The 22,232-nt window shown below is 45.8% G+C and overlaps 1 protein-coding gene across 2 annotated transcripts in view; it reads right to left on the bottom strand.

Moving 5' to 3' along the window:
• TPD52 (tumor protein D52) overlaps window positions 1–22,232 on the bottom strand; it is a 347,528-nt gene that overhangs the window by 110,637 nt on the left and 214,659 nt on the right. Inside the window, exons 1-2 of one of the 2 annotated variants that reach the window (XM_078687111.1) lie at window positions 12,339–12,891; window positions 3,989–4,098 (exon numbers count right to left, since the gene is read on the bottom strand). In XM_078687111.1, coding sequence (XP_078543237.1) covers window positions 3,989–4,098; window positions 12,339–12,495 — 267 coding nt within the window. In that variant the 5' untranslated portion in view covers window positions 12,496–12,891. Of the gene's footprint in view, window positions 1–3,988; window positions 4,099–12,338; window positions 12,892–22,232 lie in introns of those variants that run through there. The other variant, XM_078687112.1, reaches the window with a different exon arrangement.

Genomic DNA, 22,232 nt, shown 5'->3' with positions numbered 1-22,232 from the left:
TAAATGAAATGTTATTTTTCTACCTATTATTCGAACACTCTTGATCCCTTAGGACTTAAAATACAGGTGACAAGGATTGGTAAGTCAATGTGTAAAGGGACAAGTCCTAAAGTAAAATAAAACCTGATTGGCAAATGGCTAAAACCGGATTTACCGGTTCAAAGTGTGTATGTTTATGGGCCCAGGTGAGTATGGTAATTGAGCAGGTAACTTTGCGCGCCATCAAGGCTTCCCTATCTGACTAACACACCGACCAAGTTTAGATGAGATGACCGGCCAAAGGTTAGTGTTCATGATTGTCCAAGTATATGAAGAGGGAGACCCAACTACTCTTCAGGCTGAAAACACGCAGGACACCTGATGCGGGTGAAAGGGTTGACCTTATGGTCAGTGTATAAAAACATCTGATCAGGAGACAACAAGTGAAAAACATGTAGGACGATTGGGTATACTCGACACTCCTTTCCTTCCACTCTTGCAACATCCAAGAGACGTAGCTTCTGGGAGGGTGTTTGGAGTGTAAACACTCCCCCAAATAAATACATTCTTGACTTGGTAGCTTGGTCTGGGGACCCAGAGGTGGGTCTACTATGTCTGTGTCGATTTGTCTGGGCATCCTGATTTCAGGAGGTGGTTTTAACATTTGTGTTTTTTTGGATCAGGAACTTAAATATGTGTTGGCCCAGATGTTCAAAGATATTGCTTTGGGTTGCGTCACATTTTTGACAGCCCAATGTAAAATCATTTTTGGTATTTACAAAGTCACATAAATGTCAGTTTATAGCTTTGAAAGAAAAAGTAACAGTTTATTGCACTTCCTTGTGTTACTCTGCATCAGGTAGGTTTTTCATGGGTGGTACAATGACATTAACATACTTTCACCCATAGATTTGGATGCAAACCCAGATTTATAAACATTTTGTGGCTAGGTTGTATAACTGACAGCCCAACTCAAAATCCTTTTTGGTCTTTGCAAAATCACACAAATGTTGATTCGTATTGCTTTGGATGAAAAAGTAACACATGCATTTTGCAGCCTTCAATTACTTTTTTATCAGATAGGCGTTTCATGTGTGGTGTAGGGGTGTTTCTGGGCATTCACCCATGTATTTTAACTCAAAATCATATTTACAAAAAGTTGTGGACATGAGTTTGTGCAAAAATGATGCGCCTGCCTGAAACTGACTTAACGAGGAGAAAATTCTCAATTACTCCTCGTTATTTCACCTTTGCAGGTATGCTACATTCTACAGGACACATACAAAGAGAAAGAAGCTTCAAGGATAGTTATTGTGTAGGAAGGTAGCCATTCATGCACAAACAATATCCTGACAATAACGCGATGCACTTGCACTATGGCGCAAACGTGTTTGAGTTGCCACTAAGCAGTCTAGTGTGCCAGCGCATGAAGAGGGCAGCGCTGTGCCATTTCTTTAAAGATATCTCCTCAAGTGACGCAATGTCACAGGAGCAACTTTGCTTGCTGCACTGCGTTATGCCATTTCCATGTAAATATGCCCCTTAGTGACTGGCTTATCAAAAAAGTACCAAATCTGCACCCACAGAAGTGCTCCTTGAAAGGATACAAATCTACTACTTTTTAGAATTCCCATACATTGGCAGTAGTAGGTTTGGAATGCCTCATCAGTCACAGGTTTCCAGACATACTACTAAGAATCAAACACCCAAAAGGTGATGGGATGAATGCTTGTACTTAGTCAAATTATTGAATTCCATACTATCATTTTCCGCTCACTGTGCCACTCCAGACAGCGAGCCTGATTTAGGATTTGGCAAACGGAGTAAAGGCAGGCAGAGGACTTACTGCCTTTACTCCACCCATCAAATTTAGAGATTTCCGCCCAGCCTGTCATACATCTCCATACATTGGCAGGTTCCTGTCAATGAACAGAAATGTTAATGGACGGCTAGATCAAACCTGACTTTTGCAAAGTTTTTTATTTTTTAAAAACAAACTCACGAAGCGAGAGTTTGTTTTTTAAGTATAAAAAAAACTAATGACCTCCTACACTACTGTTGGGGTAATTTTTCTTTTTTTTTTTCTGTAACTTACCACCAAGATTCACCCGTTGGTGACAGTTTAAAAAAAAAATAAAGCCATCTGTCAACTCTAAATAGGGTGGAAAGCTTACTTCAGATGGCACCTACTCCGTTGGACCATCAAAGAGGAAGTTTTCTACTGACGAGTGGGCGGTCATTAAGTTTGACAGACAGGAGTATTTGTCTGCTAAATTCTAAATCGGTCCCAGAGGCCCAATTCATGCAAATAAGTACTGATGCTGCTCCTCATGGGAACAGTGCATTCCGAACCTTGGTCACCTCACAGTCACTGTGGCCTACGGTTTTTTTAGTTGGCAAATTTGAGATTCACAACCCCCAAATCTCACAGACTAAGTTACGCCCCTGCACGCCATATGTGCGGCGTGCAGACACCCCTCCATATAACTTCGGGCAATACCACTCTGCAATGAGTGCTTTGATTGATTCACTCTGTCTCTTCATGGAGCTGAATACTTATTCTGGAGACATGGTGACTCCTTGGACTGTTTCATATGTATTAAGTGAACCAAAATGCAGTGCAAGCCACAAAAAAACCCACTCTTCCTCTCATTTGCACCAGGAAAATGATAAACGCCGAGAGGTTTCAATCAAGAGAAGTAGTTATTTGTTGAATTCACGGATGCTCCACAAACAAATGTTATGTTGCGCTTGTCCCTAGAAATCTATTATGTGTACAGAGCTTGAAAAAGTATATTTCTGATGGACTGACAACCTTTGAATACACAGAGTTAAAGAAGATTCTAATGAGAAGCTCTAAACCTCAATAATTTTGCGATACAATGATCCAGAAACACAAAGCAAGGCTTAAAACAAAGAAATCTGCTGGAGACCATAGGACTCTCTACTGCACACTTAAACAGGGCCTGACTTCAGAATGGCATCGGGCGCATAAGTTCTTCCGTATCCACACGCTGGTATGTTTTGCGCATCCCAAACCAGAGCTCCTTTCAGCTGTTGGTGCACGGGCATGAGAAACTAAAAGCGAATTCCGATAAAATGTCTAGTTAAGAAATAGGATGCTGAAGTTTGGTGACCTGCACACTTATAGAAAGGTTCACACCAGATCCTTACCACCCAATCTCTATTATTATTGTTGCATGGGGTCACTCAGAAGTTGATAACTCTCTTTGTGTATGACTGACAATTGGAGAAGCATTCCTGAATAGCTCACATCAAGGAGTGGCAGCCAGAGTAGAATTTGTAAGTCACATTACTCTTAAACTATTCAAAAACAGCATAAAGAGCTGTATCTGTCAAAACCCGCCCATCAACGTTTTGTTAGACAAATAGCTTGAAAACTACTGAATATATTAAACAAACTTCAAAAAGGTAATATTTTGAGTAAGGTTCTGTTCAGGGTTTTTGCTGTAGAAGACAGCAAAAGTTCCTGTAGGACTTAATTGGGAAATGCTACATTTAAATCACTCTGAAAAGACCTAGAGGTAATTTATGTGGAAGAAACTAAGCGGTGTGCGTCAAGTAGCTGTTAAATTGCCTCAAGACTTTTCAAACAGCAACAAAGGTATTAGTACATCAAAAACCCATTTCTACTGGGAAGTTGATCTTGCCCAAACCTACGACTGGCAAGTCCATAATATAAATCTATTTCAAGAAGCCTTTAGAGAGCCATAAATGCTAAAACATCAACCTGTAGCATAACTCTTCTCACCAGCTCTTAGCAGGAATACCATGGTAGCCCTCAGGAAGATTACCTTACTAACAGCACACAAAGTGACAATTTGTGGATGAATACAAATTAGCAAAATAAACAGCTCTCATTGGGTTCATGAAAACAAACAAATAAAGTGTAAGTATTAATTTTTCGAAGAAGAAAAAATAAATGGGGATTACGTTCTATAACGATTCTTACGATTTAACATGTTATTTCAGTTAAACTTTTTTTTACCTTTTCTAACTCCTTTCTAAGCTCTTCCTGCTCCTCCTCTGACAATGTTTCGGGTGTATTTTGTTTAAAAGCATCATCCCCAACAGGTGTGCTCCCAGTTATTGGTGAACCTTGAAAATAAGGGACAGTGTGTTAAATATGCTTTCAAAATAAGTCGAGATACAAATACAATTTGGAAAATGAACAAACATATAATCAGATTTCATCCTGAAAAAATTAAGCTTTAGGGAGTGGTTTTCATACATGTTTTGCCCAAACCAGCCCAGTAGTTTCTGGCGAAAATGCCATCATAATTCCATTTTAGGATCCAATACTCCCCAGCAGTGCCACTACAGTCGTAGATTCAGGGGCAGTACACCACGAAGAACATCCGTATCAGAAACACCCAAAAGGAAATGTACTATCCGTATTCCATCATTCTGAGCACCATGGCCAAAAAAGCTTCCTATATAGTTTCATTAACATTAGTTTGTTCAACAACAATCAATGAGTGCTAATTTACAATCATGTGAAATACTAAAAGCTATCCTCCTTCACAAATGATCAGTGCCAAAAGGCTACTACTTCAGATGACAGACACAACAACAAAATGATCGCTAATTAAAGAGTTATTTTTGGTATGAATTCTGGAGAGGTCTGTCGGCGCTGCTAGAAAGCCTGATATGTACCCCCTATCCCTCACAGGTATAAGCCATGACAATAGTAGCATGAAATATATTTCAGCCCACATGCACGGGAATACATGGAACGTACAAAATGGATAGTGCAGAAGGTTCAAAAACTGACTGGAAGTCTATTGTAGAATATCCCTTAAAATCAATCTCTACTTACCCCCAAGCGTGCACCAGCAAGTTGGTGTATTCTTCAATCTTATTTCACAAATGGGTAGTCAATAAAAATACACAAGTAAGAAAATACAATGATGACGTTTTCAATTTGCTTTAATTTTATGTAAAATGTTCAAGACCGTAAGAGAATATCTGGGGTACTACTTAATCAAAAATATAAATTAAATAATAGGTTCTTCCTCTCTTGGCTACCCATTAAAACATTAGCACTGACACACAATTGGATCGTAAGAGTTATCGAGCATCAAGTTATGATACAGAGATACCTTGAAGGGTGAGAATTTACTGATGGTGTGATGAACTTCATAAGAAAATCATGTGTTGCCAGTATCAATATGCTCCACAACTGATAAATGGGACCACTTGGGACTACAGGGAAGTAGTTTAGAAACAGCTCTTCTTAGATGCACTTTTGCGAGTCTACAAGATGTCTGGAATTTTCTGGCTATACATAATTTCTGAAGGTTTGAGATCTCTTCTAACAGTCATGGGGCTATGAGATAATTTATATGGTTAGACCAGACACTAAGGATGCTATCTGTTATTCTTGGGGCAAGCAAAGCAAACAAACACAAACCGGTTACTGACACACTACCAGCAACTGCTGTCAACAGACTAAAGGTCATTCTACAAAATGAAAGTTATGTACTAAAACCTGCATCAGGAAAATGATTAAAATGGAAACGCAAATGGTTTCAGTAAAGATCATCAAGTCCTAGTCCGCATACTGAGGATAAGTCATAACACATAATAGCTGCACCTGGCTCATCTCAGTAACTTATTGGTATGTCCTACAGCTGACCCTTTCTCTTGCCTAGAAGGGCATGTCTCACTCTTGCTTTACGCCACCTCACTTGTTCCTTTGGAGTGTGTTTGGTGGTATCCTCTGGTACAACCCAGAAAAAGACGGTGTTGACAGGGTGAGGTATATGCTGGTGTAGTTCCCACGGGTCAGGGAGTTCCCCTGGGCGCCTTCATATCCCAATGTCACATATCTACTATCCTGGTGGCATGATTTATGTGTGGGGAGTGCAGATGTGGTTCAGAGTGGTTGTACCTCGCTTTTTGCTTCAACATTAATCAGAAAGGTCTCCCAACATTCCCCTCCATTGCATGAGTCCCCCTTTATACGAAGCAACTTGAGGGTGTTGGCCTTCGTTCGTGCCCACGTTAGTGGCATGGTTAGCGGACGTCAGAGATCAGGGGGGCAGATGCCTTCCAAGCCATTACCACCGGTCTTTTAAATAGGACAAGGTCAATGAGTCTGTGAAGATGTCTATCACCCTTCAGACGAGGACGTAGCCCCAGCAGACAGGATTCAGGTGTGGGCGCAAGTTCAGCCAGCGTGCCAATAACCGTTTGCCAGACTGGATTTAGCATCGGGCAGTCCCATACCATGTGGTAGAACCTAGAATGTAGTAGTTTGCACCAAAAGTATTCGGAAGGCAGTGCTGGGAACACCATCACGTCTGAAATTATGCAGTGCAAGGACAACATGTGCCTTACACCAGTGTGCTTCACCTAGTGCATAATGACCTTTTCAATGATTTTCTAATAACTTTTACCCTGCTGTTCAAATCACCAATGTGCCTTCCCATGTATGTATGTTTGCATGTGTGCATGACATACATGTTTGACAGAACAAAAATACAACTTGTGAATCACAACAGGCTTCCTGATATATTGATAGGGCTACCTTGGTCCTGACACAGGCTGCTTGATCCATACAACCAAAATATACATATATGATGGTAGTAACATGTAGACTAGATTGGTGACGCAATGGCCATTATTACCCTTCAGCCTTCAGGAATAGTACTACTATGGTACCAAAGTGTTTTTAATCTTAACAGAATGAATTTAGTTAACATTAATTTACATGGTTACAACCAAGATAATTTTATACTATTTATCCCTACATTAATCAAGAGCTCCAAGACCACTGATTGAGCTCACACAGATGTATCATCATTCTGGGTGAGGAGTCCAATGATCAGGTGTTTGTGGGTGAGGACCCGTTAACAACCTTATGAGGCTATCTTGGCAGGGTTATGGAATCCATTTTGTTATTCTAACTATCATTGTATTGGTGATCAATGTATGCATGCATGAATATGGTACTTCTACAGAGCAAACATAGCCAAAAAAACTGCAGAAGACTGTATACAGTCAAAGTCAATCATAAAGACAAGGAGTACGATAGATGGAGCAGGGCTGAGAATGGTTAATGCATTGTGAGAAGTGTTCTTTAAGAGTCTTCAATTTTTTCCTAAATTACAGCAGCAATGTGGCGTTCCAGATAGATATGGGGATGTTTTTCCAGATCTTGGGTGCATGGATGGAAAAGGCAGTTTTTTTTGTATTTTACATTCTATAGTTTGCAGTCTGATCGTGCCCTGACTGGGGGGGGGGGGGGCACAGAGTTCAACCAGAGGTAGTGAGCTTGTCAGCAAGATAAGTAGGGGTAGTGGTCATCATAATGCTGTAAATGATATTGCTGGTTTTGAAGAAGGTGCAGGCTGACAAGGGGAGTCAATGGAGTTCCATCAGGATGGGGTGATGTTATATTTCTCCAGGTTCTGGATGAGACGTGCTGCAGCGTGTAGGGAGCCCATAAGTGGTGCGAGTGTGGCGTCTGGGAGGCAATGGAGTAGGGTATTACCACCATTAAGATACAAGAGTAGGGGTGCTAGAACATCAGTTCTGAAGTCACTTCCTGGATGCAATGGCCTGACTTTCTCTAGAAGAGAGCTGGTACCAGGCCGTCTTTTTATTTTGAGAATGTGTTCCTTGATGGTGAGGCTGGTGTCCATGCGAATCCAAGTGACTTCACAATCAGTGAAGAATGGGGTTCAGAGATGTCAAGCCTCATGTCACTGAAACAGGTTTGTACCTGATCTTGCTTATTGTTCTTGACAAATAACAAGAATTCAGTCTGTTTGGGTTGAACCTCAGGTAGGCACTCCACCTACAGGTCGCGATGAGGTGCAAGCAGTGTTTGAGGCGTTGGAGGTCTAAAGAAGATGAGACTTTCATGCAGAGTTGTGTACAGCAAATATCCCCTTATGAAGACCTATCAGGGCCACTTTTAGTTTGAGGAGCCAAGTAAATCCCAGTCGGTATAAGGGATAAGAAGTTTATCAGCCTCAGAAACACCAATGCAGTACTGAGGAAGATTTCTTGGACTGAGATGGCTTCCACAGAAGTGGTGGTGGAGTCAATGTCTGAAGACATGGATTCCGGTGGCATCAGTGCCTGAACCATCAAGCCCTATGTTTTTGACTTGCTGGAGTCAAAAGGAACCCAGAGTGGAAGGGAAACCCTGAAAATGTGCATCCCGAAAAGCATCTACCCAAGAGTGATCGGGGATAGAGTAGGAACTCCAGATAAAGCTTCTTCATAACCAAAATTGGCTCAGAGGAAGAGGCTGGTGCCACAGAACAGCATTGTCAAATCTCTCAAATATCCAGAGGATGGAGCATTTCCTGGATAATGAAAGGGAAGATTTGTCATTCCTATAGTTCTTCTTGTGCATTTGAGAGGATCCTTTGGAAGCATGGAGACGAAGAAATCACATTTGAGGGATCACAATCCAGCCCAAGGCACTATATAGAGATGGCGTAAACGTCAAACCTGGACATCCACTTACAGCAATGTAAACAGTGTTTAAACCCAAACACCATAGTGGGTGACATTGACAGTTGTATTCTAAACAAGTTTCATGGAAATGTAAAACAGTCTTTAAAAACTAAATGAGAGCTCTGGACAAGTCTGTAAGGTGAAAAAAAGACAAGAACTGAAGCCAGCGAGCTAGGCAGTGCCCTATACAGGCCGGTCTTGTAACTTCTGGGACAGACAGAGCCACAACTGCAGAAACATGTCACACCTGGCGGTGCTGGAAAGCTTCTACTTGGAGAATCAGTCTAGCACCTACATATGTTCATCAGGTGGGATTCTGCATGAAGACGTATCCATTGGAAAAGCCACTTATATCAGGCATCGCTTTAAAAAAGGTGCATCGGCCCCATCATCATAAGTACACCAATGTCTAGAGAGGGCCTGCCGGCAGCATGAGGTCTATAGGATTACAGTCACTGCCAGGAAGACAGCAGTAGGCAAACAGAGTTAACTAAATACCGATCAAGAGACAAACTTCCTTTAAAAAAATAATTTTACTCTCTCAAGTTTAGCGTCCAACATTGAGTCACAAAGTCTCTGGTAACCTGTAACTAGACTGTGGAACTTAATAAGGCTGGAAACGAGTTACATGCTATTATGAAAATACATAAAAGTTGGTTACATTGTTGCAGCGTGTATGGCCAGTTAGATGAGATTCAAGAAAGAACAGAGAAACCTGTCTAACCACTGTGCCAAACCAACCTAAGACCAGTGGTCGAAGTGGGGGGAAAAAGTAGAATAACTGTGGGAGGAGAATCAGGGCGGGATAACCCGAAAATTGGGTCAGTGGGCGGTGTCAGAGGTGTGGCCAGAAAGAGCAAAACATCCCAATTATTAGTATTGGTTTGGCATTTCACGGACCAGTTACAGCTTATTATGTTATTTAATTAAATCAATGGGTACACCTGTTTATTTAAGGTTTAATAGGAGTTCTTGAAATTAAAACACATTCACAAAGTGGGATACGTTTCCAATCACAGAATGTCCCAAATACACTTAAAAGTAGAATCACAAGACATTTGTCTCCAAGCCACACAGTTTCCGTCAAGAGCACTTCTCCTCCCTTTTTCCACAAGAGCAGTTCAATCATGAATGGCAAAATATCCTAGTTTGCAAATGATTTCCACATAATTAAGGATCTGCCATATTTGCTGCATAATACACCATCAGTTGCATAATCTGATGATTTTAACTAATAAACTGCAAGTAGCCCAAGCTGACCAAAAGTTACTAAAAAACGTGACTTGTGTTGCTGCGAAGTTGAGGGCCCTTTGTAAAGGTTGACTGGTCACCTTTCTCGCTGCTGCATTTGTATGGGAGTCTGGCAATAATTAGCCAAAATCTTTGCAGAGACTTCGCATGTGTAAAAATGTCAAAATAATAAAAGTATCAGAAAATGTACTGCATTACGTTGCAGCCTTTTTTTTGCTGCATGATTTTGTCAACACTGCTACATACATGTGTCCTCCATTGCTGCATAATTCCAAAGCAGGCATGTTAAAAGTGCTTGAGCATGAAGCAGAGAGACCGTGAAGTTTCACTTTTAACATGGGGAAAAAGTGACATACAGGCGGAGCAAGGGGCTCGTGAATAAACCCCTTAGTTTATTGTGCGTGTAAATTCTGCATTGACGATATCTGGTGAGTTGCACTACTACAGCTGAAACAAGGCCAATTGAGGTACCAAAGGGTGAGGCGAACTGGCCTCAAGGTTCCTGTGACCTCAGTGACAGAGTCCCTGTTGCTCTAGGTGTCACTTCTGCTCTAGGGTGCACTGCTTCGTAGGCCTGCCCTCAAGACTGGAGGTGAACTTCAGTATGGATTGTGGTGGGCAGGTCTTCAAGATTAACGCCCATTTGCCACTGCTAGGGTCCACCTGCTGATGCTAAGACACCAGGGCATCTAAGGTCTAGCATGGGAATGTGCTCCCTCAGGAGCGTAGTCTGGTGGACTGGACATGAAGTCTGAACCTGATTCCCCAGCTCCAAATTCGGCAGCTTTAGCCATAGTGTCACATCCTCTCCCCCCACTGAACACCATACTGCCCCACGGAGAGAAAGTCACACTGCTTTCAGCTAGAACCCAATTGTGTCTGGCTATAAACACTTTGATGCGACTCAATTCAAATTATGCACCAGACAAGAGTAATATGCTTCCCGGAAAAAAAATAAAGTAACAACATCCTGGAAAAAGCAAACACTCATAGGGAATGCAAGATTAAGTAACCACTGCAGCAATTCTGCCGTGGTGCGGCGGTTTAAAGGAGTGGGCGGGGCCGCGTCGGCCAACGGACGTGCGCAGCAATACGAAGGGAGTTGGCCGACGCACGCATGGAAGGAGGTAAAGCATGTGAAATGTAAGCATGAACGACATGGTTACCTTAAGGCGTTTACACTCATTCAGAAATCAGTGAGTGTTTTTGCCTTAAGAGTTAAGCATGTGACTACAGGGCCTGGAGGGACCTGCTTCAATGTCCATTACTTATATTCTTACAAAACTTAAACAGTATGGTTAAAAAAACGACCACATCCATGAACACAGAGCCGTTGTACACATTTTAGACGCTAAAATATGGAAAACAGCTGATAAGGATCACATTAAACATTTTCCAATCCACGCATCAACCAGATATTGCAGTACCTCCAGGAACGGTGCACTTTCGCACAGGGGTGGGGACAATCTTGTTCAAAGAAAGGCAAAAAAACTAAAGTAGCGCTTCACAGACAAACTCTGTAAAGTGGAGCGAATGTGTTTGGGCGTGAATACAACCAATCTGGCCACTTTGCGACTTCTCTGTGTTGCTTTATTTAGTTATTTGTTTCTTTTTCGTATTTTGAACCTTTTTTTCCTCTACGTCCCAAGGCTCCACTTTGAAATAGAAAATTGTCAGAAAAAGACAGCACTTCCAAGAACAGTGTTGGGATCCATTTCACAGGGGAACGAATTAAGTAAAGGAGAGGAAAGAGAGGGTAAGAGCAATTTTTGAAGTCACGTTTTCAGCAAGAGAGGAGGAGTGAGAAAGTCAGGAACAGAGGTAATAAGAGGAAGAAAAGGGAGAAATAGGGGGGCAGTTGACAGAGTAGGATAAGTGGACACTGTCCTCGTCTTCCCTGGGCAAGAATGAAATGAGTCCTTTTACTTCTCTGCCCAACCCGCGAGTCTCCGAACGGACGACCCTTATCTTTAGGCCTTGGCTAGTTCTGCCATCCTGGGAAGCTTTAAAAAAAAAAAAAAAAAAGTAGGGGAATGGATTCTATAAAATTGTAAAAATCGGGGCTCGCTGTACCCTGCCGATCCCACCCAGTTCGACCACTGCCTAAAACCCGAATACAGATTGCATAATGTAACAGAAACTGTTAAGAACCACCTCTCCACTGACCGAAAGGCTTTTTCTTGAAGATGTACTTGAAAATCAACACAAGTTACTGGAAACAAAGATCGTTCAAAAGCTTTAACTGGATACAGAAAGACTGTTGAAAAAAAAACAATTCGTACTATATGAATCAAACATTGCACATCCTTACTACTTGCAACTAGGATTGTACTGTGCATAAAGCAATCCTCACGTACGGTTAAAGACCGAGTCAAGATACAGAAAATGTTGCTTTCTGCAGTGACTGGGAAACTTGACTGAATATCACAATTCCAATAAATTATTTAAGTCAACCCAGTCCACAGAAAACCATTATTACTTTTAAAAATTAATCTGACATGAAATATTTTGTATGCATACACATATGGAGTCTTAAAGCATATAACAGGTGCCTGCCTTATTTCCCTTGCGTCTGACTTTACATGAGCGACAGACAGACAGACAGCCTTTACCAGAGCGCTGCAGAGCCGGTGACCCGGGCGGCGTCAGGCTTTCCCCAGGTGACAGGAAAAGGTAATTCCGATTGACTCCGCCGTCGAAGTCAAAGGGCGAGTGATAATCCTCCAGGTCCACCTCCCGGGAATCCATTGCGGAAAACCCCGCATGCATGGCCCAGTCAGTGCGAAGGCATCCCGGCGGTGCCGCATCCACTCTGCTCGGGCCCCCGCCTCTCCCTGCGCGCGCCTACCCTGGCCACCTCCATCCTACAGGGGGCGCTCCAACACCTGCACAAACTGCGCCATGCTTTAGGTCCTGCGAAAGTCCATGCCTCCGATCCCCCGTTTAATAAATAACTTTCCCGCGAGTGCCCTCTCCAGAGAGAGTCAAGCTCCACAGACAGCGCGTTAATTTGTGTCAACCATCGACAGGCCGTGTGGTCTCGTGGCACCGCCGTGGAGACAAACAGGCTTTCATAAAGGACGGAGGCGCCGCTAAATGCAGATTGGCTCCCCAGCCGGGGCAGCGTGTCCTCGGCAGAGCAGCACAAAGCACGCCCCGTCATTACACACAAATATGTCAGCTGATCTCGCCGCTCCAGGATATCCTTAATCTTCTAGGATGCGGAGGGATTACGAGGCACTAATAACCGCTCGTGCTGCCATCTGTACAGCTCCCAGCACTGCAGAGGCACTCAGCATAGATTGCAGCAGGAATACTGGCCTCGCGGCAGCTTTACTCAGGCGTGTATTCATTTGTTTGTTTGCTATTTTATACAACGCGCCCTTGACCCAGAGGCATTAAGGGCAGGGCTTTAAGTGGGATGAAAAAAACTGAGGGGTCTCTCAAAGGGGCGTGGCCAATGTAATTAAGGGCGTCTTAAAAACAAGTAAGCTAAAAATCTGTGCTTAGCTTAGTGTGCCACCCGACTTGTATTTTGCTGTTTCTGTCATTGCATCAAAATATATGATACATCAAGTAACATCATACCTACAAGCTAGGACTATTGGCTTTGTCGATGGTTGTTGGTTGCAGAAGATAAATAAGCAGCAACATTTGGCTTGTGTAAAATATTAAAAAAGCTTCCACTTAAAGCCCTGGTGACACCACGACAATGTTGCTGCTCCCGAGTCTCAAAAAGAGAAGGGAAATCCAGAGAGAAAATATCTCTTAAAAGGATTTCCCTTCCCCTACAAGGCTCACTTGGCATACAAAGGGCTTTAGGAGGGAGTTCCAGAGCCTTGTTGCACTACCAGAGAATGCGGGTCCCATGCAGCGCTCTTGCTTGAATGTCGGAGGCTTGAGCAAGGGGGGAGTGAGCGTTTCTTGATCCTCACTGAGCTGCAGAGACACTATTTTCCAACCACGGTGACGGGAGCGGTACAGTGGAGGACTTGGTTAATGCATCTGCATGTAGTCTTAAATGGAGCTCTTGTATTGATGGAGAGCCATGGCAGGGCATGAAGAATGAGAGATGTGGTTGAGTTTCTTGTGTGGAGTACTGTTCTCAGAGGCAAGATCTACTATGGTCTGCTTGCAGATCAGAGGAGAGGATTCCGGCCTCTCTTAAATAGGGAGTTTTTTTGGGGGGAGGTTAGTAGAAATTCAGTATTTGTCAGGCTACATTTTTAATAACCGCACCAAAAAATCCAAACTCCCTATTCAAGAGCAGCTGGAATCCTCCTGAACTGCAATCACAAGCATACTACTGAAATACAGAGTTTTATATGAAGTGACCTACATAAGGCATAGCTGTAATGCAAACCTTGCATAAAAACCCAGTGGCAGAGGCCTGCACAGCTCCTCACACAGATCGTGTTAATTTAAGAGTGATCACGTGTATGCAGGGAAGAGCACAAGTCCTCTGCCTACTCTATGCTTTTATAGTGTGGCCACCTATTATACTCCTAGTCCCCCTAATTAGAATGAGGGCCAGGGCAGACATTCTAAAGCCTTGTCGTCATCGGTGTGACCAAGGCGATCCCATTCTAACAGGAGTGGCCTCCGCAACTGTGCTCAGAGCCAGTGCACAGATGTTTGGTAGCCTAATCCAAGTGCCCTTTTACCACAACTTCCCTTAGTAATGGGCCCAATACAGACCACTCTGAATCGGTAACACAGCAAAAGGAATCCTATGGGATGCCTCAAACTCATTAAGGGCCATAATGATCTGGATACCCAAGAAGCTTAGGATAGTGACTTAGAACATTCCGGACTATGGAACTACCTATTTGTGGTACCTGCAGCTTTCCTAAAGGACCCTTCTCAACATTAGTGGCCCAAATAAGAGTGCCCATGGGTCAACATTGAAGAAACTGAACAGTCCCTCCCTGGAGAAACTACTAGATAGTCAGTCTCAGAAAACTCATTTACCAGAATCTTTCTACCCTACAGTTTCATATCACCAGGAGTAGGTGCTAGTACCCCCAAAAGATTAGTAATAGGAGACAGAGACCCCACAATAGCCTTAATGGTCCTAAAGTGATGTTCTCATATGACTACTCACTAACAGTTCTTCATCGTCTGAAGTCAGATGCACCAGGATGCAGAATGGCGAGGGCACTCATCTGTCGCAAGGGTCACCACAACAAAAACATGTAAGTGAGGTGCTCATCTGACTTAATCTTGGTGTACTCCAGTCCTGGGACAACCCATTTGGGTATGGTCTCCCATGGGCGCTCACCCCTCTAGCTGCCACACATCAGCACCCTTGGAGGCTTCCTATTCTGGAGATGGACAGTCAGGTTTCCTGATTCACCACCCCAGAACCCTCCCATCCTACCTGGCTAATCACACACCTACCCTATACACTTTGGCATTCAGCTCCTGCCCATGCAGTTTATCAAACCCTTGTTGCTAGGGGACATTCACACTTATCGTGTCCTTCACAATGCTGTTTATAGCACTTTCCCAATAGGGAGTCAATAGTGGAATGCACATTGGTTACTTTACCAACGAATAACGGCTTTATCTAGTGAGCTTGTCACTTCATTCATCAGAGCACAGAACCAATAGGAAAGATTAAAGTGATTAAATAGAATAAAACTATGAAGTGTGGAATGCACCAACACCCCAATGGAGCGGTGCTGTACGCGAACTATGCACACTCAGTACTGTTTTTGCTGTCCATTCATTATGTAAGCAATGGTAAACAAAACCAATTCAGCAAAACCAAGCAGGAGTAGGAGGAGATAGGCAGAGAGAGGAATGGGGGCTGCTCTTAAAACAAACAGGAGGTGGTGGGAGCAACTTGGCAGAGTTTGAAGGAACTGATTCGGAAACAAGCTGTAGTCTGACAGAAAGGACAAGGGAACAGGGGACATACCTGTGAAAAAAGGAAACTGTGCGGTAATGTGAGGGAGGGGGGGGGGGGGAGATCAACCCAGGTCATGCTTGAAGCATAGTGTGATGCTTCAATAAGCAGCATCACAAACGCAGATGCAGACGTTTTGCAGAAACACTGACTGGATTCGATGGAGCAATGAACGCTGTTTCCTGCCCATGAGCTACAGTGGGTTACTTGGTTTAGTTGCTTCCACAGGCTTGGAGGCACTGCAATGTGTGACTGAGGTGAGATTTTGAATGTTCCTATAGCAAAGGACAACGAGGAGCCCACCACTGTATTAAGCCAGACTTGTGTGCCAACAGCGATGGGGAGTGGCGACAACACCACACTTAAGTTTGGGCGCCAGCGGAAGCATAGCAAGGGAGTTGTAGCCCCTTACTAGTGATCTAGTATACTTTCTGACTGTGCTGCTACTTCTTAGAGATGTCCTTACTACTAACACTACTCCCCTATTAAGAAAGAATGACCACAATAACTGCAACTACCATGATGATTAAAGCTGCAGTTAAGCCTACGGCGGTGATACATGATAGCAGCCAATAAAGAGTAGTGCCAGAAACACAAGCCCTCATTATAAGTTGTGGTATTTCACCTGGAGCAATTACGCCGGGTAGAATTCCTCAACCCGCAATGCGGAGTCTCTCTGAGCCTGAAATTATCGGGTCTGCAAACTCCAGACCCAATAATTCCATGCCAGAGAGACTGGGCCAGACTAGACTGCTGTAGGATCTCAATGTGCAGCATCACAGCGTAGCCCTAGCCCGATCCCTGCAGCAGTACTGGAGAGCAAACTATGATCCCCCGGACAGGCACAAGCCAACCTTTCCTTCCGAATACCCCCATCCACTGGCAGTGCCGCTTGACACTTTCCCAGAAAATGACCTGTTATTATAGAGTCCATGCAGTTATTCCCCTTTCCTGGTGAGAGCAAGGGGGAGACCCATAACTGGTGGAATTTGGCGTGTGGATATCAACTGGAATCATCCCGGCTCCCAATTTTCCCGCTCCAAATCCCTGATACTTATAATGAGGACCACTACTGAGTTCTGCTGTCAGCATGGCAGTAATACTAGAGTGCTGCCAAATAAAAAGTAACACAATGACTGCAAAGGCAACCAAATTTACTACTGCTGAAAAAGCCAAATGCAACGATCACTGCTTTAACTATCACTACCAGGAGGCCCACTATAGCAGTCTGATGGATTTCTGCTTCGTCTGGCACAATCACACAAAGTACTATTCCTATTATTGCCACATTAAGACCACCACCAACACGACCACAGACCAAGATCTTTCACACAAGGAACAGCTATGTGTGTCAGGTGCACAGTCCATATTAACGAACACAATGACTGCCAATTTTAGTCTGGCAACGTTGTATCACCATACAAGAGGAGAGCGTGGATGATGACCTAATAATGGTTCCTACCGCTGCATCCTACCCTCATTAAATGCAGCCAGGGACCTGACCCCACACAGACTATCAGCAGAAAGCAGAGTGTCCATGGCTGATTTCAGTGAGCTGGTGTGGGAGACTGAGGCTGAGCAGAACCTGAGGCTACACGAGTCAAGGGTGCATGCAGGCCTGTAGGAAATGAGAGCATCTCTAGTGACTAAACAAATTCACAAGGCAACCAGACATGTCCCATGCATACTTTCATCTTAAAAGTTGCTATGAATATTATGCATTCAACTAGGCATGCCAGAAGAATCCATGGACAGACTGGCTTCCAGGCTTAACACCGATTTACACAAAAGTATGTTCACACCTTTTCAGACCGTAACTAACTGAAAGAGGCCTTTCACCATCTTTGACAACCCTTGACCTGGCCAGGTAGGTCGCTACCTCCCCCCCTCCCGCTGCAGCTCCATCAGCGCTCTCAGCGTTTGTGCCCTGTGATCCTCTGTGCCCTTGACCATTTTGTTGTTCCCCCTCTTGTGTGACCTTGCTCGTCTTGTGTGGCCTCGCTCCCCGTGCCCATTCCCCACTGTTCCTGCCGCTGCTGCCCCTGCGCCCCCTGCCACCCGCCTCCCAGCTGCTCCTCCCTCTCCCTTCCCCTTAAAATAGCAGCCGCGCCGCTGGCGCACCAAAGGCACACCTAAGGCAAGCCCATCTGTGTCCGTCCGCGCCTGGACCGCGCCCGAACCCCTGGCCCCCTCACCAACCATGAAGACCGCCTCAGATACGATGCCAGCACCCTCATCGCTCTCAATCCAGGACTGCTGCAGGGCCACCCTGAAGCACACCCACTCCTCACACTTCACCTACCAGAACTGCAGCTTCTCCTGCATCAAAGACACAGAAACTCCCGCCACGACAGAACACAACAAGCTCCGATGCATCCTGATCAACACCCACTCCGCACGCAAACACGCCATCAAGCTCTGGGACCTAATCGACACCGCATCACCAGTCGTCGCCTTCCTGACCGAGACCTGGATGAACGAAGCCTCCTCTCCAGACATCGCCATAGCCATCCCCGACGGATACAAGATCGCCTGCAGAGACCGCACCAACTGAGTCGGAGGAGGAATCGCCATCGTCCACAAGAAGACCATCAGGGTCTCTACAAACACCGACGACACTCTCAGCACCACCGACGACACTCTCAGCACCGCCGAACACATGCACTTCCAGATCCACACGGACCCTCGTCTACAGACCACCCGGACCCCGACCACAATTCTGCGACGCCATCGCAGACTTCATCAGCACGCACTGACCTCCACCAACTACATCCTCCTCTGAGACCTGAACTTCCACCTGGAGAACATCAACGACAGCAACTCCTCCACCCCGATAGACAACCTCGGACTGGAACAGCTCGTCACGACGCCGACCCACATCGCCCAACACATGCTAGACGCCATTTTCTCCTCAAGCCCCCACATCTCCTTCAGCCACATCTCAGACCACACCTGGACTGACCACCACTGCATCCACTTCACCTTTCGGAACCCGTCGCACATCATCACACCCTACAGATCCCCCGTCGCCGCTGGGGCAAAATCACCGAAGCACAACTACAGACAAACCTCGCACTCTACCTTCCGACCAACCCCGCCAACCCAGATGACGGTGCGCGCACCCTCAGACGATGGATGGACGACTGCGTCATCACCCTAGCCCCGCTGAAAAAAAACCCCATCAAAGACACCATCAAGAGAGCCAATTGGTTCACCCCGGAACTCCTAGTGCACCTGCCGGAAGCTGCAGAACATATGGCACAGCGCAAAGTCACCAGTCAGCCGCACTGCCCACAAAGACGCCATCCGCAACCACCACCTCATCAGGACCGCCAAGAGAGCCTCCTTCAAAAAACGCCTCGACAACAACGCACACAACAGCAAGGAACTCTTCAACGTAGTTAAAGAACTCTACAACCCCAGCTCCAACGACATCCCGCGTCACAAGCCCTGTGCGACTTCCTCGCCACCTTCTTCCACCGCAAGATCGCCGACATCCACAACAGCTTCAACCCCCGGATGACCCCAACAGGCCCCAACACACCGGACCCACCGCACCCCACCAACCACAACCCCATGACAACCTGGGCCAACGTGAGCATCGAAGACACAATCAAGACCATGGGCACAATCCACTCCGGCTCGCCGTCTGACCCTTTCCCACACCACATCTTCAACAAAGCCGGCAGCTCCATCGCCCCCCACCTGCTCAACATCATCAACCTCTCCTTCGAGACCGCAACCTTCCCTGAGAGCTGGAAACACGCAGAGATCAACGCTCTACTGAAGAAACCCAAGGCGGACCCGAGCGAACTCAAAAACGTCCGGCCCATCTCCCTGCTTCCGTTCCCTGCGAAGGTCATCGAGAAGATAGTCAACATCCAGCTCACCCGCTACCTCGAAGACAGCATCCTAGACCCCTCCCAGTCAGGATTCCGCAGCAACCACAGCACCGAGACCGCCCTCATCGCCGCCACAGACGACAACTGGACAACGGCGAGATGGCGGCCCTCATCCTTCTGGACCTCTCCGCCGCCTTCCACACCATCTGCCACCGCACACTACGCACTCTACTCCACGACGCAGGGATCCGAGACAAGGCCCTGGACTGGACCTCCTCCTTCCTCTCCGGCAGAACCCAGAGAGTCCGACTCCACCCGTTCCGATCCGAAGCCTCCAAGATCATCTGCGGCGTCCCGCAGGGCTCCTCCCTCAGCCCGACGCTGTTCAACGTCTACAAGGCGCCCCTCGCACGCAGCGCCCGACTTCACGACCTCAACATAATCTCCTATGCCGACGACACGCAACTGATCTTCTCCCTCACAAGGACCCTCTCACCGCCAAATCCACCTCCACCAGGGAATGAAGGCCGTCGCCAAATGGATGGCGGACAGCCACATTAAGCTAAACACAGACAAGACGGATATCCTCATCCTCGGGCCCAACCCCTCAGCATGGGACGACTCCTGGTGGCCCGAGTCACTGGGGACACCCCCCGCACCCACCAACCACGCACGCAACCTGGGAGTCATCCTCGAATCGAAACTCACCATGACCAAACAAGTCAACGCCGTCTCCTTCACCTGCTTCAACACCCTCCGTATGCTTCGCATGAACTACAGATGGATCCCGACAGACATGAGGAAAACAGTTACCCAGGCCCTAGTCAGCAGCAGACTCGACTACGGAAATGCCCTCTACGCCGGCGCCCCGACCAAGCTCATCAACAGACTGCAAAGAGTACAGAATGCCTCTGCACGCCTGATCCTCGACAGCCCGTGCCGCAACCACATCACCCCCCACCTCAGGAACCTGCACTGGCTCCCTGTTGACAAAAGAATCTCCTTCAAGCTCCTGATCACGCATTCAAGGCACTCCACAAGTCCGGCCCAGCCTACCTTAACAGTCGACTCTCCTTCTACGCATCCAACAGGAAACTGCGCTCCGCAGACCTCTCCCTGGCCACCGTCCCACACATCCGTAGAACCACAGCCAGAGGCAGATCCTTCGCCCACCGCGCCGCCACAACTTGGAACACCCTCCCCCTCATCCTACGACAAACCGAAGAACTTCTAACCTTCAGGAGACCACTCAAGACCTGGCTGTTCAACCAATAGCAACAGCACCCCCCTCTCCCTCCCTCAGCGCCTTGGAACCCTTGCGGGTATGTAGCGCGCTCTACAAATTACTGATTGATTGTTCTGTAGGATTCTCAAGAAGACAAAACTCTTCACAAAATCTTTAAAATGGCTAAATCTGATACCCAGATTGAGAGCAGAACAACAGGCTTCGAGGTGAAATCTAAGAGAAAGTGAGACCGACAACTACTGCTGCAAGGCTTGCATACAATAAAGTCAGACAACACTGATATAGGAAAAGATCCTGCAAGTTGCTATCACAGTGGCGGTTTCTTCACTTGGGCGTGAGAGTGTTACCTCCCTGCCAGATACGAGCTGTGCAGAATAAAATAAAATGGCAATGAAAAGATTCCATTGCCATTTTATTTTTTACCATGGTGCGCGCTGTAGCAGCCAGCTTGCCCCTAAGCCAGAGACATACAGGGCGCGTCCTCCACTGCCGATTGACAGCAGAGGACAGGAGCAGTGGCAGACTGGATGCTCCAAAGTGCGCATGTCACTTTGGACATCTGTGTTGCACTGTCCAAAGTGACATGCACACTTTGAAGCTCTCCACCTAGCGGTCTTAGGCAGCTGGGTGGAGACCAAGCACAGGCCTAAAGGGCCTGAAGGAGCATCTAGCCAGGGCCCTCCGTCCAATCCTAGCAAAGCAGATCAGCACTATGATTGGAAAAGCAGGTCGGCTGGTTCTGTGCTGCAGGAAAGCAGATCGGTCCAGAGCTAGGAGCGGAGTCAGGTAAGTGTTTATTTTAGTTTTTTTTGTTATGTATATTTTGTGTGTAGTGTATGTTTTGAGTTCCCAGCAGCGGTTTGCCTGCCCCACCACTCCAGATAGCTGGCAGCCACCACTGTGCTATTGTTATAAGCAGGTTTAGCGGCATCAGGACAGCTATCTGTCTGTTCAAGGGAAACCAAACCAGTGCTGCAGCAAGAAAAATAATTTTTAAACTGTATACAGGACAGAGTCCTGGTTGTATGAAAAACAGCTGTCCCATCATCAAGCGAGTGACAAAGACTAGCAGGAGCAACACCAACATTTGAAGAATTAGCTTATATAACAATGGTGGCCAAGGCAAACTCCTCACTGAAGGACATTGGTAAAACAGGAGGATTTAAAGTGCATTAGACATTATAATGGGTCAGATGGATAAACCGGCACTAAAAGAAACGAAATTCCGACACCACAACACCAAATAGGTCTGTGCCCTAGAGCCACAATGTGGACCCCAGGACAGAAGAGTCCAACAGCATACATCTTCTTTTACACAAGTGCTTAACAACACTTTAGAAGTTCGGGTGACATGTGAGCTCACCCTTATCTGCAGTCATCTGTTAGACTCAATAAAACATTGCGATGAAGTTAGAGTACATCCCATCTCCGCCTAATTGCTTAAAAAATAAACAAATAGAAAACCATATTTACATTTGTATTTAGCTTATATATGGGTGGGAGTGAA

Source organism: Lissotriton helveticus, chromosome 4_1 (genome assembly GCF_964261635.1).
Source record: "Lissotriton helveticus chromosome 4_1, aLisHel1.1, whole genome shotgun sequence".
In the NCBI taxonomy this organism is placed as follows: Eukaryota; Metazoa; Chordata; class Amphibia; order Caudata; family Salamandridae; genus Lissotriton; species Lissotriton helveticus.
This window is presented reverse-complemented; position numbering and strand designations above follow the sequence as displayed.